Genomic DNA, 25,276 nt, shown 5'->3' on the forward strand with positions numbered 1-25,276 from the left:
ATGAGTATTATTTCACAGGGTTTTGGATGCAAGCAAGAGGTATGACCAGAAACCTAAATATTGTTCATCATACTGGTTTTATTAAATAAAAGAAGCGTGTCGGGGTGTGTGTGGGGGGGAAGCGCAGAAAACCCCATGTTTTAGCTTGGATGCAATGTGGACGGAGGCAGATCCCACGTATCGCAGCGAGCCCTGTCCCCCATTCCCGTATTTTATCCCGCTTTGCCCTATCCAAAACACACGAGGGATTGTCCGGAGGACAGTGGGGGCCTTATACCCCCGAACACGTTATCGCCGCTCAGCTATTTTCCCACACCCCGCCTTTTCATGGGCTTCCAGCCCGGGCGTCCATCCCCACGGAGCCCTCGGGTGACCCGTGGAGATGTCACGGGAGCCACCGAGAACCCCCAATCCCTGCTTTTTTGAGGTGGGATGGGATGTATTTGTGGACCAGGTGCCACAGGCAGGACGAGGATGCTGAGACAAGACAGCGGCCGTGCAAAAACCTGGATGGAAAGCATCATCCCCCCCCCCCCAAGGAAAACCAGGCGCAGCATCACGGGGCCGGGGGTCCTGCCCCTCCGCGGGGAAAGTAAAACTCAGCTTAAATTAGCAAAGAGCCCAGTTAGGCACAAGCCAGCTCTGAATTCACGGAAAATGGGAGAAAATAAGGGTCCATAAGAGGGGCAATAAGAGGATGCCGGTGGCATTTCGGCCTTGGGAAGAGCCCTGCGGAGGGACCAACCCTGCTGCATGGGTCCTGTGGGCTTTTCCATGGGTTTAGCCTTAAATTAAGGAATTTTTAAGGCCACGTCCCCTCCTTCGAGAGCAACACACGGCAAAAGACTCGAGATATTTAGCTAGCACCTGCCCAGGAGGGCAAAAAAACGTTCAGCACGGGGGAGAATCTCCCGCCTGGCCCACGCTGCAGAAGTCGTTTCGAGCGGGCAAAGGAGTCGCTTGCAGGGGACTGGCCCAGATTTTGAGGGCGGGGGAGAACAAAGAGACGATTTTAGAAAGATGTGCATGATTGGAAATATTTTAATACCACTGAGTCACAATTTTTAGTACAAACAATCAGCAAAAAAATGCATTTAAAAATCCCAACCGGTCCCATTCCCACGGCCATGCGTCCCATAGAAAAGTTAATGTAATTTTATATTGAAAGAATAAAAACATTCTTCCATACAACGCCGTGCGCTTGATATAAAAACGCCTTTTTGATTGATTTTTTGTTTTTTTGTTTTTTTAAAAGCACGAGTTTCCTTTTCAATCCTCACTGCAGTAGTTTTTGGTGTGTATTTTTGGAGGGGAACCCCAGAAGTTGGGTTCAGCCAACCAAGCACCTGATGGGTGAAGACAGACTATAAGCACGGCTCTCCCCTGATGGGTGAAGAAGACATTTTTACAGGGGGTCTGCAATTTAAAAGAGAAAGAGGGCTGTTAGTCCCACGTGAGAGAGAGAAATCAACCCCCTCCCAGGGCAAAAATAGCATCGCTTCCCCTCCAGCACGGACCAGGACCCAAAGCAGCGCATGGGCATAAAATAAAATGGAGGAAAATGAAATAAAATGGAGGAAAATGAAATAAAATAGAGGAAAATGAAATAAAATAGAGGAAAATGAAATAAAATAGAGGAAAATGAAATAAAAAAAATCACCTACTTCAGCTAATTGGGATTAAAAGAACATAAAATAATGATAAAAAATATATAATCAAGCTCTTTGGATCATTTCCACTGTTTTTTCCTGCAGGTTAGCTGGCATAGCACACGCAATACGGATGGACGGATGGAGGTACGGGGCGGGTTTGGGGGATTTACAGATGAAATCAGAGCTACGGCGTTTGCAGAGCAGTTAGTAGCGGTCCAGACGAGGTACAAGGAGGTGGAGGCAATTAGCACGTCGGCGTTTGAAGACTTCACCGCCCGCTCCAGGGGATCCTGGCGGGGGAAGAGGGATTTGGACACAGCGGGGAGGCATCAAAATTCACAGGTCTGTCCATCTGTTACCCGAAATAGCTGCGCTGGGCACCAAAAATAAAAACAAACCACTGCTTTGTGTTCAAAGCCCCCTTTTCGCCTGCTTTAATTTGACCAACGCCATTTATTCTTCTGCTTAACAAGGCCACATACTTGTGCCTGGTGAGAAACAAGCCCAGGGCAGATTTTAGCTGGCAGAGCTCAGCTGGAGCACCAGCAACCGGGCTCGAATCAAGAATTAATAATTTAAAAAAAAAAAATGTTGTTTTTGGGTAGCGATGAGGCAGGGGAACGCCTGCACCCCGAAAGCAGCCCTCTGCCAAAAGCGGGGCGCAGGGATGCTCAAGCCCCGGGTTGGGCTGGGTCTGATGGAGGTGGGCAGCAGCTTCATCCCGGGAAAACCAAGCGCCGGCTTCGCTCCCCGCTTGCTCCTGAAAGCAGGATGCAGAGGTGGTGGTGGTGGTGGGGGGGGGAGTCACAGCACAAAGCGCTTCTGTGCAGCACACCCCCGCGGGACCGGCATCGTGCCCCCCGCGGGATCGGCACCGCCTCGCCGCTGCCATCGCTCCGCAGACGGACGCGGTCCAGCCACCCACAGTCCCAGCCATCCCGGGGGGGAGCCAGCCCGCCCGGCTGGGGGGGAGCCTGGCAATGATGGATATGGGAGCTACGACCCCCCGAAACCCCCCCTGTTTTAGAGGATGGCGCTGCAAACGGCGCTGAAACCTGGAGGAGGATGATGAGAAGAAAGGTCTCATGGGGCATCCAGGGACCACGCGGGGTGGGAGCGCCGGGGTCTTGCCTGTTTTTGGGAGGGGAGGGAGGCGCTGGGTGGCAGGAGGGCAGGGTTAGGGATCAGACGTACTCCCGAGCCGTCGAAGGCTGCGACTGTCGGTAGTACTGCTGTCCTCGCCGCTCCTTGGCGGGGCAGGAGCAGCACAGGAGGGAGCCCCCCAGCACGGTGAGGCTGGCGGCCCCCCAGCCGACGAAGAGAGCCGAGCCGAATTCGTACCTGCGGCGAGAGAGAGAGGGGAGCATCAGGGAGGGGGGGCAGAAAAGGCAGAGGTGCAAATTGAGATGGGCACAAGGATGCTCGAAGCCCTGACGAGGCTACGGGTGACGTTGAGGCAGATGTTGGTTCCTCTTCTCTCTGGCCATCCCTATCTTTCAAGTTGGCCGGATCCAGCTACTAGGTTTCCCCGTGCTTTAATCCTCCCTTGGGCTGAAACTCCACGTGAGCGCTCTTACTCTGTCCCAGCACAAAGTCGGCGGTGGTACCGACTAAAGGTTTAGCATTGAGGACATCTTCTGCAACGTGGCAGCTGTGGGGTGGCATAGGTCCCACCTCGTGCGGCACATCCGCCTACGACCCCGCGCGTTGCCAAAACCGGCAAGGGAAAGTCCTACGGGAAGCACAGGGACAAGATGGGATTCAGATAAAGAGCATCCCCCGAGCCGGGCTCCTACCTGGCGTTGATGGGGATGGTGCTCTCTTTGAAGAACTCGTAGGTCACCTGTGTTGCGTACAAGGACACGGCGGCCAACGTGCACAGACCTGGACATAGAATCATAGAATGGTTTGGGTTGGAAGGGACCTTTAAAGGTCATCTAGTCCAACCCCCCCTGCAATGAGCAGGGACAACTTGAACTAGACCTGAAACGTTGAACATCAGCAACACCCAGCCCATCACCAAACCTCTCCCCTTCCTCCATCAAACAGCTTTTAAAAGGTGTTTGAGGTCTTCTGCATCAGAGGGGTGCAAAGGCTGGAGCTGCCTCACCGGAGAGGATGAAGAGGACACCTCCAGCAACAGCGATGCGGCTCTTGGTAATAGGATCCTCTTCGCCAACTTTGGTGCATTTCATGCCCACCACGCTCACAATGATGCCGAAGAAGCCCAGGAGGAGAGAAATCACCATGAGAGCCCGGGAGGTCTGGATGTGAACTGCAAGGAGGGAGGGAAGAAAAGCGGCTCGCCAGCGTGTGCTTTCAGCCACAGCCGGTCTCCTAAAGCAAGGTCACCTCGTCCCACGCTGGGGATGAACCTGTCCTTAACCCTGTCCTCGCTGCCTGGCTCCCATGCCACCCCTTCCCCGCACGCAGAGCTGGTGGGGAGACATCAGCTCAACTCAGGGCACCGCTCCCAACGCCTTCCCTGACCTTCCTCCCTGCTGCACTCATCCTCATGGGTCATGATTTCCTGGGCTGGGAAACACCTTGCCCACAGAGCCACCACAGTCCCCAAATGCCACAAGGGTGATGCACGTCCCCGGGGGTTGTGATGTCCCCATGGGGCACTGTCAGTCCCCAAACGTGATGCCCACCCTGGAGATCAAACCCACAGGGGCCAGGGGGGTCTCAGACACACAAAGGGGCTCAAACCCACGGGGCCAAGAGGGGTTCAGACCCGGGGGGGGGGGGTTTGGGGGCCAAGAGGGGCTCAGACCCACAGGGTGGAGGCGGCAGGCTTGGACCCACATTGTGGCTCAGATCAGTGGAGGGGTAAAGGGGGCTCAGACCCTTTTGAGGGGGGCTCAGGCACATTAGAGGGGCTCAGACCCATGGCTGGGGGCGGGGAGGGGATGTGCAAGAAGGGCGCAGACCTGCAGAGGACTCAGACCACTGGAGGGGCCAGGGGAGCTCAGACCCCCGGGGGTACTCAGACCTGGAGAGGGTACAGACTTGTTGGGTGTGTGGGGGGATTCAAACCCATAGAGGGGCTCAGACCTACGGGAGGCTGACTCCAACACAGAGAGGGGCTCAGACCCATATCGGGGCGGGGGGGGGGGGGGGGGGGGCAAACCCATAGAGGGGCTCAGACCCATATTGGGGAGGGAGGTCAAACCCACAGAGGGGCTCAGACCCATATTGGGGAGGGGGGGGGTCAAACCCATAGAGGCACTCGGACCCATATTGGGGAGGGGGGGTCAAACCCATAGAGGGGCTCAGACCCATATGGGAGGGGGTTCAAACCCACAGAGGGGCTCAGACCCATATGGGAGGGGGTTCAAACCCACAGAGGGGCTCAGACCCATATCGGGGAGGGGGGTCAAACCCATAGAGGGGCTCAGACCCATATGGGAGGGGGTTCAAACCCACAGAGGGGCTCAGACCCATATCGGGGAGGGGGGGTCGAACCCACAGAGGGGCTCAGATCCATATGGGAGGGGGTTCAAACCCACAGAGGGGCTCAGACCTGCAGGGGGGCAAGGGCAGCTCAGACCCATAGGGGAGCTCAGACCCACGGGGAGAGGCGGGGGGGGAAGCTCAACCCACGGAAGGAAGCGGGGCTCATCCCCACGGGGCCCCGGTCCCCGCCTCCACCCCCCCCGTACCCACCGTCGAGGGAGAGGAGCGAGTCGTGGAGGCGGCACTGGACCTGCCCGGTGCTCTGGGCGGCGCAGCTCATCCACAGCCCCTCGTGAAGCCCCACGGCCGTGATGATGGCGTCCCCGGCGTACGAGCTCTGCCTCCACTGCGGCAGCACGGCCGCCGCCAGCGCCGCCACCCACCCGCCCAGCGCCGCCAGGTACCCGGCCAGCTCCCGCGCCCCGCCGCCCATCGCCGCCGCCTCGCGCCTGGCCGCCCCGCGCTGCCCCCGCCACGGCCCGCCGCCGCCGCCGCCGCCACGGCCACGCCCCTCCCGGCCACGCCCCCCCGGGCCACGCCCTTGGGGAGATGGAGGGGGGGGCCCTGGGAGGAGGGAAAAGGCATGGGGGGGGGGGCTGTGGGAGATGCAGAGGGATCGGGGGGGGGGGGATTGGAGCCGGGAGGGGGAGATTGGGGTCCGGGGGGGGCGGGGGGGGGGGGAGATCTGGGTCTGGGGGGATTTGGGTATTGGGGGGAGATTTGGGTCTGGGGGGAAGATTTGGGGGGGGGGCATGATTTGGGGTTGGGTGGAGATCTGGGTCTGGGGGGATTTGGGTATTGGGGGGGAGATTTGGGTCTGGGGGGGAAGATTTGGGGGGGGGCATGATTTGGGGTTGGGTGGAGATTTGGGTCTGGGGGGATTTGGGTATTGGGGGGGAGATTTGCGTCTGGGGGGAAGATTTGGGGCCTGGGGTGGGACTTGGGGCCTGGTTGGGGGGCAAGATTTGGGTCTACGGAGGAAGATTTGGGGCCCGGGGGGAGATTTGGGTCTGGTAGGGGGGAAGATTTGGGGTCGGGGGGGTTGGGATTTGGGTCTGGAGGAGGGAAGATAGATATGTGTCCTGGAGGGTAGAGATTTGGGTTGTGGGGAGGGGGGAGATTCGGGGTCGAGGGGGGAGATTTGAGTCCTGGGGGCAAGAATTGGGTCTTGGGGGGGGGGAAGATTTGGGGCACGGGGGGTATTTGGGTCCTAGGGGGGAGATTTGGGTCTTGGGGGAGATGGGGACCCTTCAAGTGACAGCGGAGGGAGATGGGGAAAATGGGGGTCCCCGAGGGAGGCAGGAAAGGGGGGACTGGGGGAGGTGAGCCCCCACCCCATCCATGGCCCCCTGCACCCCTGCCGTGGGCCAGGACCCCCCCTCCAGCCACAGAGGCCCCGGGGGTGGCTCCAGGAATTCGGCACGGGAGCGGGGAAGGGGGTCGTGCCCCCCCACGCCGCCAGGCCTGACCCCGGCCTCTCCGCGGGAGGAATCCAGGCACGCCACCGCGGCATCAACAAGAGCCGCCATTGACAGCGGCGCCCACCCTGCAGGAGGGGGACGCAGGGTGTGCGCGTGTGGGGACACACACACACAAATGCCACCGCCCCGGTGACACCAAGCAAGTGGCAGCCCCAGGACCTGGCAATCGTTAACCGCCCCGGCCTCATCAGCAGTCTGCTCACGCGCTCGGCCGGCCGGGGTCGGATACTGGGATGGTGGGCAACCACCAGTGGGACCATCCATTCATCCCAGACAAACCGTCCCCCAGCAACCCCCTCTCCCACCCCGATGCTGAAGGGGACCTGCCCTACACCCTTCTCCAAATATTATGGGGGTGCCCGGCTCCGGCGGCGTGGGGCAGGATTTATTTACTCACATTCCCCGGATGGTTATGGTAATGGCCGGGGCCGGACACCCACGGGAACAATTCGGTGCCCTGTTCGGGGGGTGCCACGGTGCTCAATGTCCTTCTTGTTCAAGGACGGTTCCCTCCTCCCTGAAATCCCACGCTGCAGGAGCGGGGTCCAGGGGATGCTGCGGGGTTTATGTAGGGGTTGCAGCGCCCATGGGACTTGCTTGCCCCTCAAAAAGTCACCCTCGTCTCCAAAAAATGCTTTCCTGGAGTTGCGGGGCTGCAAAACCCTCGGGTAAATGTTTGCAAGGAGGGAAGGATGCGTCCCAACGCTGGATGACAGCCAAGGGGGGGGCACAGGGGACGGCAGCCTCCAGCCCCCTGCTCAGCAAGCGACAGCTTAGAAAAAAACCCACCTTTATTCACCCATTTTCTGCAGAAGGCACTTAAATAGCTGCAGGTTCAGCCAAGCGGAAAGGCACGCGTCTGCTACCGTGGCACCGGGTCCTCACCCCTAAAAGAGCATCCCTCCCTTGTCCCCCATGTCACATCCCCCCCCCCAGAGTCTCCATGATACCCCCAGGTCAGCTCCGCAGGGGGAGGACGCTGGATGCCACAGGGGTGGCGCAGGGCATCCCCCAATTCCCCGTCCCACGTCGGCTGGGGGCGGAGGGGGGGTCTCATCCAGCAGCCCCACGGCTGAGCAGCCTGAAGCCGCAACGCTGGTGTCGCTGGTCCCGGCAGGGACGTCCTGGTCCCTGTGGGATGTCACAGCTCGTCCTTCCCCACCGTGACGGCAGCTGGTGGTTCCTGCTCCGGCTCCTGCAGCAAATCCCTCTCTTCCGTGCCAAAAAGCATCTTCACTAGATCGTCCGCCTGCACGCGCTCCTGTGGGGCAGACCCACGGGGATAAGCACGGCCATCGTCCCCCCAAAAACACCCACCCGCTGCCGGGGAGGGAGCTTACCCGCTCGCTGTGTCGAGGGTCCAGGGTGAACCAGAGGGCGATGGCGCAGCGTTGGCCCTTGGTCACGGCTTTCACCCCGTGGGGGTTCTCCGAGCCGGAGGAGAAGCCCACGGCACGACCACACTGAGGCTGAACCTCCGCCTGCGATGGATGGGAGACCCCGGTCAGGACGTACCCGGTGGGCGAGGGGGTGAGTTGGTCCCCCCCAACCCAACTTCATCCCTTGCGGTGGCACAGGGGATGGGGCCAGCAGGGAGGAGCCAGGTTTGGTGCTGCACGTGGATCCTCAAGGAGCTGAGCTACTTACGGTCTCTGTCTTGGCATCCAGCTCGGTGAAGTAGAAAGCTCCTCCTTCAAAGTCCCCGTTGAGGTAGAGGATGGCACTAAAGGAAGCAGGGGACGAGCGGAGGTGATGACCATCACCCCAGGCCACAGCTCCAGAAACTGGGAGCTCCCCCAACACCATGGCAAGAGCCAGAGGCAGGAGAGCCCAGGTTGGGTTGTCCTCCCACCCTGAAACTCCCAACCCAGGTGCCACCAAGCCATGGTGCCCTCAGGTGGGGAAGCTCTGGCTGATGAACACCACGGGTACCTGTAATCCCGGAAGGTGTAGGCTGGAGGTTCCTTCACGCACACCAGGGCCTCCGCATTGAGGATGCAGTTGTCCACGTGCACCTCATGGCTGTTGTCACTCCGGCCTTCTTGCTTCTCTAGGGTGGAACAAGACCTGGCATGTCAGGACCCTTTTGTCCCTGCAGGACCGGGGTCTGTCCCCAAGCACTACATGCTTGGAGGTGACAAGAAAGTCACCTGTAGCCTAAAGCATGGACCTGTAGCTGGAGCATGGACCATGAGAGGCCATTTGGGTGGCACAAGCCTCCGTTGACTTGTCCCATGGCATCTCCATGGCCCTCCAGACACAGCCTCTCCCAGCGCCCAATCCCAAATGCCTCCGGGTGATGAAATCCGGTACGGCACGAAGCCACCTGCCCCACTGGAGGCAACCAACAGAGCTGCTCATCTTCCCAAACCGGGCTTAGGGACAAGCTCCCCACACCTTCCTTTTGGGAAAAGGAGCAGGTTAGGGAGCAGCAAGGAGGTCTCCAAGGAAAGGTCCAAGACCAGACCACCCCAACTGTTGGAGGGGACCCAGACAGGACAAGAGGCTGAAGGAGACTTGCTCCTCCTCGGGTTGTGTTCCTCCGAGGCCATGCTCACCATCGATGGCTGTGCGGCACACCAGGTGGGAGTAGGAGAAGTGGAGCGGGACCTCCAGGCGGAAGTAGGACTCCATCATGTGCCGCACCTTCTCCGTCACATTGTAGTAGAGGTAGGCGCTCTGCAGGGGCACCTTGCCCTCCTGGCCCAGCTGCGGGGGACGGACAGGACACAGGCTCAGCCCCAGGCGGGTTGGGCAAGCACGGGCAGCTGCCTGCCTTCAAACCCCCCCTCCCTTATCCCCACAGCCTGTTTCTCCCCCTGTCCCCGCAGCCACCCCAACCTTGAGGGCCTTGAGGACAGTCACGCCGTAGAAGGTCTCGCTGGGGGTGTGAGGAGACGTCTTCCCACGATAGCCGTCCCCGGCCGAGGCAGCTGCCTGCAAAACCCAATCGGCGTTAACCGGTCTGACTTCCGAGCCGCGGGATGGGACCCTTCAGCATCCCCTGCCCCATCCCTGCCAGCTCCTCCCGTCCCCGCGCTCACGTTGGTGAGTCTCTGCAGCTCCCGGCATTCCTCGGCGGAAAGGACTCCGTCCACCACGACACGCTGGGAGCCGTTCAGGGTCTTGGAGTTCATGGTGACGCTGGCTCCTTCGTACACCAAGGGGCCACCTGTGGCACAAACGGGATCAGGAGGACACAGGGATGGGTGCCACCAACCCTGGGGTACAGCGCTGGGGGAAGCTGTGGTCTTGCCACCTGCTCCTGCCACCACCCATGTGGAGGGACTGTGAGCTGGCAGCGGGGGACGTGGAGGTCCCCATCCCACCTCCCCTCCCGTCCCTCCGCACCTTCTCGGATGAACTTGCTCATATCGGCAGACTCCTTGGCCTTCTCCTCCACCAGCGTCTCGATCTCCTTCATGAGGTTGCCGATCTCCTCTGAGATGCGCGCTGCCGTCTCCCGCTCCACCCTGGGCACACGGCAGCCATCAGCTCCATCGCCCCACTGTCCCCGCGTCGGGAACGAGGGGCACCAGGACAAGGGCAGGACAAGTTGTCTCCAGGGGCCGGTGACAAAGCTCAAGGCTGGAGAGAGTCATCTCAACCCATCCGTCACCCCGAGCTGCTCAGGATGACCTACCCATCCCCATCACCCCAAGGGCCGATGGGGAGCAAAGTTCTGCCCTCCAGCAGCCTCTTCCAGCCCCGACACCAAAAAACCTCCCTGGCAGCAGCTCCATGGCCATGGCCTTTGGCCCAAACCCCATGGAGGAAGAGGGGTACGTCCCATCGGTCCCCCCCGTTGGGTAGGCTTGGCCATCAGCTTGGGAGAGCACTCACTTTTGTTTCTCTCGCAGTCTTTTTGGTATCACCTCTTCGGGTGTCCATGTGTCCTGCGGCCAGAAGAACAACAACATCAGGAGGTGGATGAGGATCTGCTGGGGATGCAGATCCCTCGTCCCCTTCCCATCTGGCCGCCACATCCAGCCTGGTCCAGCACCACTCACCGGGTCCACAAAGGGGATGCCGAAGACGTCGTAGCTGAAGAAGAGCAGCTCCTTCTCCATCAGGCTTCGCTGGCGGTACGCCTGGATCTCCTGTGGCGAGGGGCAGAGGGATGGGGTGAGGGCACGGCACGAGGGCTCTGGAAAGACCCTGAGCGAGGGCAAGAGGGTGCAGGGTTTACATCATTCCCGCGGTCCTTGTGCCGGACCCACAGCCCTGGTTTCCCGGTCCCTCTGGCAGCCGGGAAGCAAGTGGCTTTCCCCATCCTGCATGAACTTCCCTGTCCTGTGTGGATGAGCCCTGGGGAGAGGACGGGGGAGACAGAGGCACATGCGTGTCCCTCCTGCAGGAAGCTCTTTAGAAGCAGATTCCCTTCCCTGCTCCAGCTGACGTGGGGCAGAGACCTCCACCCCTGCCTACCACCTCCCAGGCAGCACCTGAGCATCCCGATCCAGCTATTTTGAAGCGAAATCCTCTCTTTTTTAAGCAATTTCACTTCAGTTGTAGAAGTCTGTAGCAGAGGTGGGCTCAGAACCTCCTAAAAAGCCTGTCCGTCTGCCTCTTGCAGACCTCTCCCACAAGAGCTGGTCCATTTGTGCAAGCCGTCAAGCCTTCACTTGGCCAAAGATATTTTGCCAGTGACGTTTTTCAGTCTCTCAGCTATTTTCCAGCTTGTTGGGTCTTGCATCCATCCGTTCCTCTCCACCTTGCCACCCAAGGGTGGCAAACCCATCCAGAGCAGACCCCAAAAATCTCTGCAAATGTCCCCAAGGAGGGGAGAAGATGTCCCTTGAACGGCTCATCCCAGCCGGTCGCTCACCTCTCGGGGTTGAATGGGTCCTGCCAGGTTTTCCCCCAGGACGGCGGTGTAATAGGCCAAATTCTGGTTCATCACCTCATCGTTTGGGAAGAAGAGCAAATAGGTTTTGGTGCATTCAATGGCTTTTTCGTAATTCCCATCTGCAAAGAGAAACGGGGCTGTTAACGGCACGTCCAAGAGCGTCAGAGACAGAGCAAACATGGATACAAAGGAGAAACAGGAGAGAAAGTCCTTGTTGTTCTCCAAAGGGTCTCCCAAGTAGGGCAGATACTCTGGAGCAAAGATAACTGCTGCCACAAAGGCAAAAATCAAGAGTCCGAGGCGCTCTCCTGCCTCCAGAAATCACCTCACCAGAGATCAGGGCCACTGCTTGGGTAGTTGTCTCGCTTGGAAAACACCTTGAAGCCTATTTCCAGGCAGCAAGACCCAACCATTTCCAGGCTAACCTGTGATTTTCAGCCACTCAAGCACCCTGACCTGCTTTCATGCAAAGGATTGCAGCCTTGCAATCTTCTTGGACTTCTTTTTTTTTTCCCCCCTCCTTTTGGAGAAATTTGCACAGAAACAGTTTAGATTTTTCTAAGGAGGTGAATCAAAAATAAAATAAAATTGGATATATTTGCCTGGGTTATAACTAACTGTTCTGGAGGGGGAGGGTGCCTCTGTGGTTTGGAGCAAGAGGTGGAGAGCTGGCAGGAGGAAAAAAAAAAAAAAAAAAAAATTGCTTCTCTAGGCTGTTATTTCACTTGGAAAGGGAAGCTGCCGGGGAATTGAGCATGTAAAGTGACGTGGAGGGTTACTGCAGCCAGGCGCAGCGAGATCCAGATCTGCTGCGGAACACTGAAGAGCGTGCCTGTGTGAACCTCATGAAGTTCAACAAGGTTAAGTGGAAGATCCTCCACCAGTATGAGTAAAGACTGGGGAATGGATGGGTTTAGAGCAGCCCTGTGGAGAAGGACTTGGAGATACTGGTGGATGAAAAATTGGACATGAGCCGGCAATGTGCGTTCGCAGCCCAGAAAGCCAAGAGTATCCTGGGCTGCACCACAAGAAGCGTGGCCAGCAGGTCCAGGGAGGTGATGCTCCCCCTCTGCTCCACTCTCATGAGATCCCACCTCGAGCACTGTGTCCAGCTCTGGGGTCCACAGCACAAGAAGGACATGGACCTGTTAGAGCAGGTTCAGAGGAGGCCACAAAAATGATCAGAGGGACGGAACACCTCTATGAAGAAAGGTTGAGGGAGTTGGGGTTGTTGAGTCTGGAGATGAGAAGGCTCCGGGGAGACCTTCTCGTGGCCTTTCCGTATATAAAGGGGGCTTACAAGAAAGATGGAGACAACTTTTTACCAAGGCTTGTAGTGACAGGACAAGGGGCAACGGTTTTAAACTGAAAGAGGGTAGGTTTAGGTTGGCCATAAGGAGGAAATTTTCTCTGATGAGGGTGGCGAGACACTGGCACAGGTTGCCCAGAGAAGTTGCGGATGCCCCATCGCTGGAAGCATTCGAGGTCAGGTTGGAGGGGGCTCTGAGCAACCTGATCTAGTGCAAGATGTCCCTGCACCTTGGGTTGGACTAGATGATCTTTGAAGGTCCCTTCCCAACCCAAACCATTCTGTGAGTCTACAATTTCTGCCCATGAAGAACGGCCCCTGCAGAGCACGACGTCCAGCGCCGATGGCCAACGGAGGACGGGGCAACGAGCTGCTTACTGTTGTAGTAGGCAAACTGCAGGTAGTTGAAGTGCGAGGGCAGGAAATCCTCCAAAGGCTTCTCCCGGCCGGGCTGCGAGGCCAGCTCCGTAACACAGCCCTGCTTGCAGCTTAGCACCTGCATGTAGTGATCTGGTGGAGAAAAACCCCGTGTCAATGCTTGTGGTCACCCAAAGGGCTGGTGGACAGGACCTTGAGGGGGTCTCCACTCCAACCTCCTGCTCGCAGTGGGGCTGTTGCCAGCTTTTCGGTGGTGGAAACCCTCAAGGATGGTGGTTGCCCACCTCTGCGTGATCGGTGGTGGGGCTGTGCCACTCTCTGGAGACAGAGTGGTCATCCTCAGCCTCCCACCCTCGTGTCCTGGTGACCCTCTGCTGGTCCCTCTCCTGTTTTTCTATATCCCTGTGGAATTTGGGGGATTCCTGGGCATCACCCCCAGCGCTGAGCGTGGGCAAACACCTCCTGCCACTTACTGGCCCCACTCCTCCTAGTGAAACCTAGGATGGGGTTTGTCCTCTTTGGGGACCCACCACCCCCCCAGGTCTTTGGGGACCTCTTTGGGGACCACCACCCCCCAGGGATTGTCCCCAGCTCTTGAGATGGGACGCAGCACGCACGGCTCCCACCTGTGATGGCCTGGAAGAGGTCCGCGTTGTACTCCAGGTAGTTGTAGCCCTCGTAGTCGTAAGGTCCCTCGCAGAGCGCGCGGCACTCGGCGTCCGCCACAAAATACTCCTCCAGCGCCTTCTCCAGGTGCAGGATGGCGGCGGCCGGCTGCTCCTCCGTGTAAAACCGGACGCCCAGCCGAAACTCGCTCTGCGGAGGGATGAGAAATGATGGTGGGGGGCTCAATGCCCCGCTCCCTGCGGTGGAGCACCCGGGGCGCCTTGTCCCCACGGGATGGACCTCACAGCACCAAGGTGGCATCTCATGAGCTTGCCGAGCCGACAGCCGTGGTGTGACCTTCCCAGGTCCGGCAGCGGATGGGTGTTTCGGGAGGGGTTGCCCAAGGCGGGGTGGGGGGTCTCACCAGGTGGGGTTTGGCCTCCAGGTCGGTGAAGTCGTCCTCACGGACGCCCGCCATGGCTTGGTAGTACTCCAGGTTCTGCCTCATCTCCTGGTGCCCGGGGTTGGCCACGAAGAAGGTGTGCGCCGCCGCCGCCGCTTGCGCCGGCCGGTTCATCTGGGCAGGACGGGGAGGGGGTGAGACAGCGCCTGCCCCACGGTGCGGACCCCCCGTGGGGTGCGGAGGGGACCCCCATCCCCGGGGCATCACGGTGGCCGGGGGGGTCCCGCAGCCGGGACGGAGGGCGGTGACGGGGGGCGGCTCCGGGGAGCTCCGACGTGGCACTGCCGGGGGGGGGGGGGGCAGGGGAAGGACGGGCAGGGCCCAGCGCCGCCGTCCGACACCCCCCACCCCGCCGGGGCGGACAGCCGGACCCCTCCCGGGTCCCGGGACACCCCCCCCCCTCCCCGTTCCGGGATCGCCCCCTCCCGGTTCCCTCGGTCCCATCCCACCATCCCCCCCTCCCGGTTCCGGGATCCCTCCGGGCATCCCGCCCATCCCGGATCCCCCCGCACCGGGACACCCCCCTTCCCTTCCCGGGGTCGCTGCCGGTCCCGCCGCCCCCGGACTCCCCCCCCGCCTTCCCGGTCCCGCCGCCGGTCCCATACCTTGAAATAGGCGACCTGGAGGTAGTTGTAGGGGCTGCGCTTGCTGAACTCGCGGTCCAGCTCGTCGCCCAGTCGGTACCGGGAGGGGGCGGCGGGCCCGCAGCCCCGCAGGCAGGCGGCGCGGCGCAGCAGCCCCCGAAAGAAGAGCAGGTCGCGGAGCACCGGTTCGGGCTGGGGTTCGGCCCCCTCCGCCGGTCCGGCCGTGGCGTTGGCGCAACGCAGGCGGCACCGCACCAACCGGGAGCGCACGGCCGCCCGGGCCCGTAGCGCCCGTTCCATTTGCAGCACCACGGCGGGCCAGTCGCCCCGAGCGTACGCCTCGGCACCGGCGGCGAACAGAGCGTCCGGGGGCTGGGCCGGCAACGGGAGGTCGGCCGGTACCGGCCCCGGCCCTGGCCCCAACCCCAGCCCCGGTACCGGCTCCGGCGGCGTGGCCGCCCGCACCAGCAGCAGCGGGAGCAGCGGCAGCAGCGCGGGCAGCGCCATGGCCGAGCCTCGGGGCCGCGCCCGCGGACGCCCCGCCCCCGAACCGGGCACCGGAGCTCACCCCGCCCCGCCCCCTCCGCCTCGCCCCGCCCGCCGACCAATCGCCGCCGGCAGCCGCGACGCTTGTAGCCCCGCCCCGCTGCCGGCCGTAGTCACGCCCCGCGGCGGAAGCCCCGCCCCGCTGGGCGGAAGGGGCGGGGCTTGGCGGGCCGGTAATGGCGGCGGAGGGCGGCGCGGAGCGCGGCGGCGATGGCGGCGGCGCGGGCCTGGCTCTGGTGGAGGGCAGCGCAGGCCGCGCCGCCCGCGTCGGGGACCCCGGGGACCTGGTGGCCCTGGCCCGGCAGGTGCAGCAGGTGAGGGCCGGGCCCCGGCGGCGGGACCGCGGAGGCGGGGCCGGGCCCGGGGCCGCGTGGGTACCCGGTGTCCCGCTCCCTCCCGGCCGTCTTCAGGTCTTCCTCAGCCGGCGGCGGCCCTGGTGCCTCCCAGCCCGTCCCGCTGCTCTCCGGTGTCCCCGGCGGCCTCCCGGTGTGTCCCGTGGTCCACGGTGCCTCCCACCATATCCCACTGTCCCCTCCAGTATGCCCCAGTGCCCCCCAGTACCTTCCCGTGTTCCCCAGTGGGCCACACTGTTTATGCCTCCAGTACCTCCCATTGCACCTCATTGCCTCCCGATGTGTCTTGCTGCCCCCCAGTGACTCCCAGAACATCCCACTAAGCTCCCAATCCATCCCAGTATGCCCTACTGCCTCCCAGTATGTCCCGCTGCCTTTAGTCCACCCCACTGTGTCCAGGTGCGTCCTACCACCCACTCTCCCAGTCCATCCCAGCACCTCTTGATATGGCCTATTCCCCCTTCAGTGACTCCCAGTCCGTCGCGGTGCCTCTCAGTCCACCCCAGTTCCTCCTAATACGTTCTACTGCCCCTCCCAGTGCTTCCCAGTCCATTGCAGTGCCTCCCAGTCCACCCCAGTGCCTCTCAGTATGTTCTACTATCCCCCCAGTGCCTCCTAGTACATCCTACTGCCTTCCAGTAACACATCCTAGTCCAGTATGTCCCCCAGAGCTTCTCAGTCCACCTAAATGCTTCCTTGTAAGTCCTACTGCTTCCTCCCAGTGCATCCCACTACCTCTTGGTCCACCCCAGTGCCTCCCAGTATGTCCTACTGCCACCCAGCATGTCCAGGCAGCTCCCAGTGCCTGGGCTCTGCTCCACGGCTGTCACCCCACTGCCTGGGGATGCCACGGCTGCCCCACGGCCGCACACGGGGCAGCTCCTGCAGCACCCACAGCCCCGTTAAAGCCTTGAGCGAGGCCGCGACCGCCGCTTCTCCGGCGCGCACCCAGCACGGCGAGGTCCGAAGGGCCGCGGCTCTTCCCCGTCCTGACCAAACCTCGTTCTTCCTCACAGGCGGATGACTTCATCCGAGCGAACGCCTGCAATAAATTGACCGTCATCGCCGAGCAGATCCGGTACTTGCAGGAGCAGGCTCGGAAGGTGAGGAGGCATCTGCGAGCTGGGCCGAAGGCTCTTTGCCTTGTGCTTGCGAGGGGAGGGAGATTAGCGTCTGTCTTAACTGCCAGACATTTGGGAAGAGCTGTGGCCTGGATGTGAATCATGGCCAGGAGCCAAGTAGAGGAGGTTCAGTGGGAAAATAAGGGGTGTTTATTGTCTGGTATCAGCTGGGGACGGGGCAGGGTCGTTCTTGGTGCTTTCCCCGAGTCCTCTGCACGTCAGGGAGGACTTCTGTTAAGGCAGAGGAGCGAGGGTGGCTAGTCAAAAGCAGCTCAGGTGTCAGGAAGGACAAGAGAGGTGACTCCGGTTTTGGGACAGATGACTCCTGTCACTGTAGCGTGTGCGGTGTGCTCCTGGGAAGACTCGGCGCAGTGGGGTGACAATGTGGCTGTGGCTGGATCTGAGCCCCTGGGAAGAGATGAGCTGGGAAGAGATGAGCTGTTACCTGATCATGGGCTTGGCTTTCCAGTTTGTCCCAGCTCATTTGCTGGAGCAGGTGGCCCCGGCAGCAAGCCCAGCAGGGCTCGGCTGTCCTCTTCAATTCAGACTTCACCCTTGGGGGTGAAATCTTGGAGCCTGAGTGGGAAAGGATCTGCCAGTCACTGCGACTGGCCCGCTGCCATCAAGGCCACTACGTCATAAAATCGTTAACTGGTGGAGCCGGAGCTCTGGAGCAGTCAGCTGGTGGAGCTGGGGAGATGAATTCTCCTTTGTTTGCTGTCCCTTCCCTTGGGAACTGCAGCAGGGAAGCCCCCAGGGTCCGGCAGCTGTGTACGGAGACGAGGAACGAGTCCAGCACATGGTGGGGTCAGGCACAGAGGTGAACCTGGGGCTGTGGTAAAGAGGTCCTTGATGCTCGGAGGTATCTCCGCCTCCGTGGAGGGGTGCAGGAGCTCTGAGGTCCAGCTGACAGGGGAAACTCGGAGAAAACTTTATCTCCTTGGAAAGCATCTCCTTCGTGGGGCACGTAAAGATGTGCCGTGTGAAGCCAGACGCGCGCCGGGGAGGACGAGGCCTCGCGAGCGGTGTGTCAAGCGATGTACCTCGGGCTCTGGCTGAGAGGCAATAGCGTGTTGTCATTTTATTTCAAGTGTGGAAATTTTAAATTTGTTTTTTTTTAGGTCTTGGATGAAGCTAACAGAGATGCTGATCTGCACCACGTGGCCTGCAACCTCGTGAAGAAGCCAGGAAACATTTACTACATGTACAGGCGGGAGAGTGGCCAGCGATACTTCTCCATCCTGTCTCCTAAGGTGGGTGGTTACAGCCCCTGAGGAAGCAGGGAGGGGAAAAAAAACCACGTTTCTGGTGCTTGGGCACTTCTGGACCTCAGATGAAAGCACCAGCTTGATGGGGGCATTTGTTGGCCCCTGCTCAGTTAGCGTTTGTCCTTGGTCTGAGTTACTCTGCTGGTGTAAGAGCCATATTATGAAGTTCTCGTAGCTCTTGGTGGATGGTGGGCAAGAAGACCTTTGGTGTGTGGACCTGAATTCTGTCTTTTGGTCCCTGCAGTTCTTTCTCTGGAAGTAAAGAGCTGCAAACGTGCCCTGGGCCTTCCCTGTCCGGTGTGGCTGTCTGGCAGTACAGTCTCCTCAGGTGCTTCAGCCCAGAGAGTGAGCTTGCCTGCAGCTTGGTAGGGGTGGTCTTGGGGGTATCGTCCCTCCAGGCCACCCGTTTTCTTACATGCAGGGTGAAGGCTTCAGAGCAAAGCACCGAGCACGCAGACGAGCTCCGTGCAGGTCAAGGAGATCTTGTATCCTCAAGCCTCCCTGCATCAGCAGCACTGTAGCTTGACCTGGTCTTAGACTCAGGGTAGTTGAGCCTCTTTTTAGGTTAGAAAATGGGATGGTCGCGTAGCTGGGACTGCTTCAAAGGTGGTAGGGCTATGCAGCATGGGCAGAGGTTGGGCTGAGGGACGGGACAGCCCAGCTCGAAGGGAAACTGAACAGCGATGTGAATCTCTCCTTTCTCCTCCAGGAATGGGGGACCAGTCCCCACGAATTTCTCGGTGCCTATAAGCTCCAGCACGACATGTCCTGGACTCCGTTTGAGGACATTGAGAGACGAGATGCTGAAATAAACATCCTGGACAAGCTGCTGAGCCGGCAGGCAGCGTTGCCCCCGTGTACGGAGCCCAACTTCCAGGGCCTCACCAAGTGACACAAGTGACCGTACAGGACCCCCTGAGCAGAGTCCCCGCGTGAGGACACGCAGTGCCTGCGTGCTGGCAAAGCCAGGGCAAGGAAAGAGACCAAGAAACAAAAATGCTGATGCCGCCAGTACTTGCTCTGTGCTTTAACGAGACTAATTCTGCATTCAGTCTTACTGGATTTTCTAGTAATTGAGTAATTTATTTCTTTGACTTATGCCAAGCTGTAGCGGGAGGCAGATAATATCCGGTGGAGTCAATTCCAAGAGGGCTTGGGGCAAAAAGCAAAAATGCTTGGGGCAGATGTGATCATGCTATAAAATATGTCCTACCTGTCCGGCTCTGGCGTAGCTCACTGTGACTACCTGCAGCAGATAATGATTTCAGGATTTTGCCCCTCGTTAAAATGCCCATATTTAGGAAGCTCTGGGGCCTGAGAAGAGCGGTCGAAACCCTGCGCTGAAGGGTCTGTTGTGACCGGAGTCTGTTGGTCTCTGTCCCAGCCGGTCCGAAGCCCTGAGTCTGGCACACGAAATGACCTGGAGCTCTTTTCTCTGGGAAGTGCATCTTCAAAAGTGCCGTGCAGGCTTCAGATACTCTTCAAAAAGTGGGTGTTTCACAGTCCTCGTGTGTTCCCCTTGGCTTCGAGTGGTTGAGCTGCCAAGGTGGGACAGGAACGTGCAGGAACACTGAATGCCTCTGTGCCAGAGCAGTGGAGAAAAGAAAATAAATCAATCTTGACCTCAGATGTACCTCCGAGGCAGGCCCCGTGTCCTGTCTACGTGGCAAGCATCCCTTTGGCTTTACCAGGGAGACTTGGTGGCCTGTGGGGCTGGTAGGACATCTCCAGCCTTTCTTTTTCCACCAAAAACTAGGGAGAGGCAAAGATCAGAGCTGCTGAGGAGATGTCCTGTCTCTGCCCAGCCGCACAGGGCTCCTCCAGGAGCTCGCCTGCTCCTCTGTGAGGAGCCGAGGTGGGAATGTACTGATGGAGAAGGAGATGTCCAGGTTGGATCCCGGCGTGTAACGTCAGACCTAGTCGGATCCTCCGGTGACTTGGTCACCTCGCTGAGACGACGAGGTAGTGACTTTACGTGCTGCTCCAGGCATTGCACGTGCGCGCTGGCCTCAGCCTCCTCCTCCGCTGGCGACGTGCGAGGGTTGGGGACCGTTTATGGAAGGGAAATTGTGACCCCGGAGTCTGGGCCCACCGAGGGTGGAGGTGGTGCTTCTTGGTGGAGCCCAACCGCAAGTGCACTTGCGGTTGGGCTCCACCAAGAAGCACCACCTCCACTTGCGTTTGCGGTTGGGTTCTCCTGACTTCCGAGGGGATGGTGGAAGAGTGGTGGCCTCTGTTCCCCACGGCATGGCCTTGGGTACAGCAGTCACTCACCTTCCTGGGGGCTTGCTTATTCCAGGCACTCACTCAGCTTCAAGTGACCTTCCCAGGCGTTGCCCCATCTCTTCTTACCCACTGCCGAGGAAGACACCGCTGCCTTCAGCCCTGCTGGGTGATGCCTGACACAATTCGGGGCTAAGTCTGTGAGTCAGGCTTGGATCGGTTCATGCATACGCTCTCAAAATAATCTCTTTAACTCCTCTAAACTTCCTTGTTCCCTTTCTAGCGTTGATTTGTTCGTCTTACACCAAGTCCCCAGAGCATCCTGCTCCTCCTGGCCCTCTCCTGCAGCTGAGAGGGGCTTGGGTGTCCCACCGGAGTCCTGCAGAGGAGGCTGCTGCAGCACCGCGTTCTCCCAAGGTCACTCATGCCTCTCCGTCTCAATGTCTGAACCTACTGCTTCAGGTTAGGTGCTGCTGTGACTCTGCCAAGGGGAGGGAGGACCTCTTTGCATCCCCAAGAGACCCTTGGGGACCAGCACCATCTTGGGGACCAGCACCACGGGTCTTGCCATCGCTGCAGTTTATTCCCCCTTCGGCAGGGCGTAGCCTCTCCTCTAGCCTCCAGTCTCCCTCTCTTCTGGTCCCCACACCCCTGGGGTGTTGCCTTGAGAGATGCTCGAGGCTTCCGGCAGCACCGATTCCCCATGGGAAAAGCTGTTCCCTGCTAGGATCGCAGAGGGATGGGAGGTTTGAGACAGCTCCTTGGCAGCCCGGGATTTTTTTTTGTCCTAGATTTTCTTCTCCCAGCTCTGCCAGGTGCAGTAGCTCATCCCCATCCCAGCGTGGTTGAGCCTCTGGTTGGCAGCAACCCGGCCCTCGGAGTCAATGCGGGACGTTTCAATCACCTTTTCCCAGCTCACCCTCCCTCCCTTGGAGCACGAGGGCACGTTAAAAGCAATATATTATTGTTATTAGACCAGGGTACAATTAATTCCTTATCGAGTCACAAGTGTCTAATTTGATGGGTTTTTTCCCTGCTCGTTTCATCGCCCCAGGTCTTATTTTACTGCATGTTATTAAATCTTAACTTGGAAGGGAGAAAGTTAATTACTGCATGGGCTTTGCATTGTGCTAATTACAGCAACATCAGAGATCTTCACATGTGTTGATTTATGCTCCTCTGGGAAGAGGGGATTCCTGCCCCAGTTTTATCTGTTTCCCATCATTAAAATCTGTACAATGACATGCGCAAGGGGATTGGGGTGATATTTGTAGACCTCCGTAGCTTGTGATTTCACGCGCTGGCCTTCGGTGGGATTTCACGCGTGCTTTCCTACATCTCCAACAAACACCCCTGACCCTCCGTACCCCGTAACTCCCCGTTAGCCTCCTGCAGTTCCTCCGGGCGCTGGCAAGTCTTTTTCTTGGATTTGCCCCAAAAGAGCAAAACCGCTATGGCCGTAGCTTTGTACGAACATACACAGAAGGTATCAAGAGGCAAGGCGTGGAGATGGTGGGCTCGTGCTCGGTGCTCTCTGTGCTGCGGGAAGCGGGGATGCGGCTGCCGAATGGTCCCGCTGCGGTGCAGGGAGGTGATGCTGGAAAGGGGGAACTGTTCCCTCGAAACAGCTCGCCCGGCATTGCCGTCTTGGCTGGTTTTTGATCTAGTTAAACCCAAAGAGCTGAGGCAACGTCAGAAATACTGGAAGGTGCTCCTGTGGAGCTGAGCAACCCATCCTCTGGCAAGCAGGCAAGGATGGAGCCGGTGGCAGAAAGATGAGCTGGAGCCTCTTGCAATGCTTGCAGCAAGGATGAATTTCTGGAGAACTGAGGAGATGGTGCTCGGTGGAGGACTCCTCGAGTCCCTCCAGGTTCACGATCTCATCCGTTCGGCTCAGCCTCTACCGAGCTGTTGCCTTTATGGGTTTTTGGCTCGCCGGGGCAGGGATTTCATCCAAAAATCAGCTGGGAAGAGCCAGTGGGACGCGGTGCTGGAGGGCAGAGGTTGTCCGCAGATGAGGTATGGGCCACGTCTTGCTCCTACATGTTTTTCAAGCCTTTTATTTAGGCAAGCGTGTGCCCTCTGCTTTGCTTAGAGGAACAACCAGGTAGGTAAGGAGTGAACAAGGCAGAACCAGAGGCTGCAGGCTTGCGGCTGCTGTTCCAGCTGCAGTACGTAATGCCTTTCCTAGATAAAAAGGTTAAAAATCAGCTGTCTCCTGCAAGACTTCGTTTCCATTCACAGTTTCATCTTGAAAATTCATTTTGAAAATATTCCTCTCCCTTTGCTTTTTTGTGAGCACTCAGGGCAGCAGTGAACATGGTCTGAAGGCAATGGTTCGCTCCGAAATCCCCAGGGATGGACAATCTTTGCAGGAGAAGACACAGATGGGCTTCTGACACCATTAATGTTGGGCAGAGCGGTTTTTGCTCCATCTTTGGATGTGCAGATAAACCAGGGCCAGCAGAAAGATGCTCTTAACGTCTGATCCTCTCCCGGGTGCTCCCCAGAGCCGACGTTTGCTGACTCTTAGGGCTGCCGTGAGCCTTCTTGTCGTCTTCTGGTCCTGAGAGATGGATTTATTAATGGCTCGATGGCATGAATGATAACTGAGCGAGGGAAAACATCTCTCGGATGTGTTAAAATTGCAGGAGGCACTGAACCGGGGCCAGGCACTGCAGGCAAAATTAAAAACCATATAGAGGTTTTTTTTCAGCCTTTTCAGATGGTTTTCAGCTGCCTGCAGCAGGGATTTTTAACCACAGGCTTTCTGCTGCTTCCACATCACCTTCCCGAGCCGTGCTGCAAGACCGGCAGGTCTTTCTGGCTTTTAAAAATTGAATTAACTCTAAACAAATTTTCTGTTTCAGGCCAGATTTTGGCTCCTGCTTCTCAAATTGGCAGCGCCCGGAGATTTTCTTCTTGTGCTCTTGTTCCTGAAGGAGGGTTTTTCCTTTTATTTGGGGGGCTTAGGGGTATTTGGTTATAACCCCCTGTGAACATCCCCTGCACTACGGGGCTGTCTCCCAGCCACGGAGACTTCAGTAAAAGCCCTGCCAGGATGGCAGCACTAATTAGCTCATCGCTGGTGATAAACCCCTCATCCATAATTCCCCAGCATTGGGGGACGCGCAGCAGATCTAGCATGGTTAATAAAATTTGGGGATGGATTGTTTTCCCCTTAGGATAGAAAGGGGACCTGGGACAAACTCGCAGGGAAGCACCCATGCAGCTTTGCGACCCAACAGCCCCAGAAGGCTGAGCGATGATTTAATTCTTAACTAGGCCTTTTCTTTTGGGCACTGAAGCCTGGACCTCAATAAGAGGAGCTGTAGCTCTTTGGCCCTTTTTGTTTCAGCTTCAGCTCCAGGCAGGGGAAAAAAAAACCCGAAAGGGAATTAAAGATTGAGGGAATTTGGAAACGGTGATGTGGGGGTGCACGTGCACCCTGTAGGGGAGACTTTGTGCCCTCCATGTGCTCCTGCAGCCCTTGGGTGCATGCAGGGCGGTGCAGGTGCAGGGTGCGGGGTCCCGCATCCCCCGGGGTGCAGGCAGGGCGGTGCAGACGCGGGGTGGGGGGGTCCCGCATCCCCCGGGGTGCAGGCAGGGCGGTGCAGGTGCAGGGTGCGGGGTCCCGCATCCCCCGGGGTGCAGGCAGGGCGGTGCAGACGCGGGGTGGGGGGGTCCCGCATCCCCCGGGGTGCAGGCAGGGCGGTGCAGACGCGGGGTGGGGGGGTCCCGCATCTCCCGGGGTGCAGGCAGGGCGGTGCAGACGCGGGGTGGGGGGGTCCCGCATCCCCCGGGGTGCACGCAGGGCGGTGCAGGTGCCGGGTGGGGGGGTCCCGCATCCCCCGGGGTGCACGCAGGGCGGTGCAGACGCGGGGTCCCGCGGCCCCCGGGGTGGGGGTGGGGCTGCTGTGGGCATGGCCCAGGGCCTCCCCCCCGCGTGGACGGGGCTTCCCGGGTGGGGGCAGGCCGGTAGCCGAGCTCCCCCCGCCCCCCCCCGCGCCGTGCACCCCCTCTGCAGGCAGCGGCGCGCGCTCCCGCCGGGGGCGGTGCCCGCCCGCGGTGGGGCGGGGCGTGCCAGCCGATCAGCGCCCCCTGCCGGCCGCGCCCCGCCTCTCCCCTCCCTTCCCCTTCCCTCCCCTCCGGCCGCGCCCCTCGCCGCCGCCCCGCCCGGCGCCCGCTGCGTGGTGACGTCAGCGGCGGCGTGCCCCTGTGCCTGAGCCGAGGAGACCCCGCAGCGAGCTGCCAACGCCCGGCGGAGACTCTGAGGTGAGCGGCCGCGCCGGGGCGGGCACGGTACCGCCGTGACCCGCGCCGCGACCACCCTCCCCCTTTTCCCCGTCGTCCTGCTCGGTACCGCCGGCTGGTGCGCCCGCCGTGCGGGAGCCGCCCTCCCGGGCCTGCGGGGTGTGTGCGGGGCCTCCCCGGGCAGCCGCCGGTGGTGGGGGGGGGGTCGGGGGGTGCGTTCCCAACGCCATGGGGGGGGGTGCGGGCTCCCGCGCAGCTTCCCCCCCCCCGGTGCCTGTTGAGGGGGGCTCGGTCTTTGTGGGGTCGGGTCTGCCGGGGGGCGGCGGTGGCGGGCCGCCGCCTCCTCCTCCTCCTCCCCTCCCCCGCTTCCTGGCGCGGCGGGCGGGGGCCGGACCCTCGGCGCTCGGGAGCGGCGGCAGGAAGCGCTCCCGCTCCGGCGCTGGGTGCATCAGCCATCGCGGGGGCCCGGGCCTCGCTCCCCGCGGGGACTGCGGCGGCTTCCCGGTTCGGCGTGATTGCGCTCGGGGGCTGTGGGGGGGGAGGAACCCCGAGGGTCAGCTTGTGCTCGTGGGGCTGCAGGTTGGGCTCTGTGGCTTCTTTCAGGTGAGCAACGCCGGGCACCATCGTAGCTCTGAGCCGCAGCGGGGGTGCAGGCGCTGTGAAAGGCTTAGCTTAAGCTGTATGCACTGCAAAAAGTCAGTTCCTACACGAGAAGGAGTTGGGAGGCGCT

At 59.9% G+C, this 25,276-nt stretch overlaps 4 protein-coding genes across 5 annotated transcripts in view; 2 read left to right on the forward strand and 2 right to left on the reverse strand.

Moving 5' to 3' along the window:
• Nucleotides 1-1,062: 1,062 nt before the first annotated feature.
• Nucleotides 1,063-5,544, reverse strand: CLDN19 (claudin 19). The gene is made up of 5 exons (XM_050909526.1): nt 5,322-5,544; nt 3,763-3,927; nt 3,449-3,536; nt 2,847-2,993; nt 1,063-1,416 (listed from the first exon to the last, which is right to left on the reverse strand). Exons 1-5 carry the CDS (start codon nt 5,542-5,544, stop codon nt 1,365-1,367), a joined length of 675 nt encoding a protein of 224 aa, XP_050765483.1. The 3' UTR covers nt 1,063-1,364.
• A 1,984-nt stretch (nt 5,545-7,528) lies between these two features.
• Nucleotides 7,529-15,288, reverse strand: P3H1 (prolyl 3-hydroxylase 1). The gene is made up of 15 exons (XM_050909372.1): nt 14,803-15,288; nt 14,159-14,311; nt 13,755-13,944; nt 13,129-13,260; nt 11,421-11,560; nt 10,603-10,692; nt 10,436-10,488; nt 9,944-10,065; nt 9,637-9,764; nt 9,434-9,529; nt 9,151-9,301; nt 8,525-8,642; nt 8,240-8,315; nt 7,933-8,073; nt 7,529-7,853 (listed from the first exon to the last, which is right to left on the reverse strand). The coding sequence occupies exons 1-15, from the start codon at nt 15,286-15,288 to the stop codon at nt 7,734-7,736; spliced, it is 2,196 nt and encodes a 731-aa protein (XP_050765329.1). The 3' UTR covers nt 7,529-7,733.
• A 215-nt stretch (nt 15,289-15,503) lies between these two features.
• C21H1orf50 (chromosome 21 C1orf50 homolog) lies at nt 15,504-19,291 on the forward strand. Its single transcript, XM_050909504.1, has 4 exons — nt 15,504-15,641; nt 16,697-16,783; nt 17,923-18,054; nt 18,779-19,291. Exons 1-4 carry the CDS (start codon nt 15,504-15,506, stop codon nt 18,959-18,961), a joined length of 540 nt encoding a protein of 179 aa, XP_050765461.1. The 3' UTR covers nt 18,962-19,291.
• A 5,244-nt stretch (nt 19,292-24,535) lies between these two features.
• CDC42 (cell division cycle 42) overlaps nt 24,536-25,276 on the forward strand; it is a 28,739-nt gene continuing 27,998 nt past the window's right edge. Inside the window, exon 1 of one of the 2 annotated variants that reach the window (XM_050909288.1) lies at nt 24,536-24,567. The gene's annotated coding sequence lies outside the window, so the exon portion shown is untranslated. The remainder of the gene's footprint in view (nt 24,568-25,276) is intronic. The other variant, XM_050909287.1, reaches the window with a different exon arrangement.

The sequence above is a fragment of the Gymnogyps californianus genome, chromosome 21 (genome assembly GCF_018139145.2).
Source record: "Gymnogyps californianus isolate 813 chromosome 21, ASM1813914v2, whole genome shotgun sequence".
Taxonomy (NCBI): Eukaryota; Metazoa; Chordata; class Aves; order Accipitriformes; family Cathartidae; genus Gymnogyps; species Gymnogyps californianus.

Excerpts from the sequence above, each read along its gene's own strand:
- CLDN19 (XM_050909526.1), bottom strand. The coding sequence starts at position 5,544 with ATGGGCGGCGGGGCGCGGGAGCTGGCCGGGTACCTGGCGGCGCTGGGC. Across the intron at positions 3,928-5,321 it reads CTCGCTCCTCTCCCTCGACG|TTCACATCCAGACCTCCCGG; the intron begins GTGGGTACGGGG and ends CCCTCCTTGCAG. Across the intron at positions 3,537-3,762 it reads TGTCCTCTTCATCCTCTCCG|GTCTGTGCACGTTGGCCGCC; the intron begins GTGAGGCAGCTC and ends TTCTATGTCCAG.
- C21H1orf50 (XM_050909504.1), top strand. The coding sequence starts at position 15,504 with ATGGCGGCGGAGGGCGGCGCGGAGCGCGGCGGCGATGGCGGCGGCGCG. Across the intron at positions 16,784-17,922 it reads TGCAGGAGCAGGCTCGGAAG|GTCTTGGATGAAGCTAACAG; the intron begins GTGAGGAGGCAT and ends GTTTTTTTTTAG. Across the intron at positions 18,055-18,778 it reads TCTCCATCCTGTCTCCTAAG|GAATGGGGGACCAGTCCCCA; the intron begins GTGGGTGGTTAC and ends TTTCTCCTCCAG.
- P3H1 (XM_050909372.1), bottom strand. The coding sequence starts at position 15,288 with ATGGCGCTGCCCGCGCTGCTGCCGCTGCTCCCGCTGCTGCTGGTGCGG. Across the intron at positions 13,945-14,158 it reads TGGAGGCCAAACCCCACCTG|AGCGAGTTTCGGCTGGGCGT; the intron begins GTGAGACCCCCC and ends ATCCCTCCGCAG. Across the intron at positions 8,643-9,150 it reads GTGCCGCACAGCCATCGATG|AGAAGCAAGAAGGCCGGAGT; the intron begins GTGAGCATGGCC and ends GTTCCACCCTAG.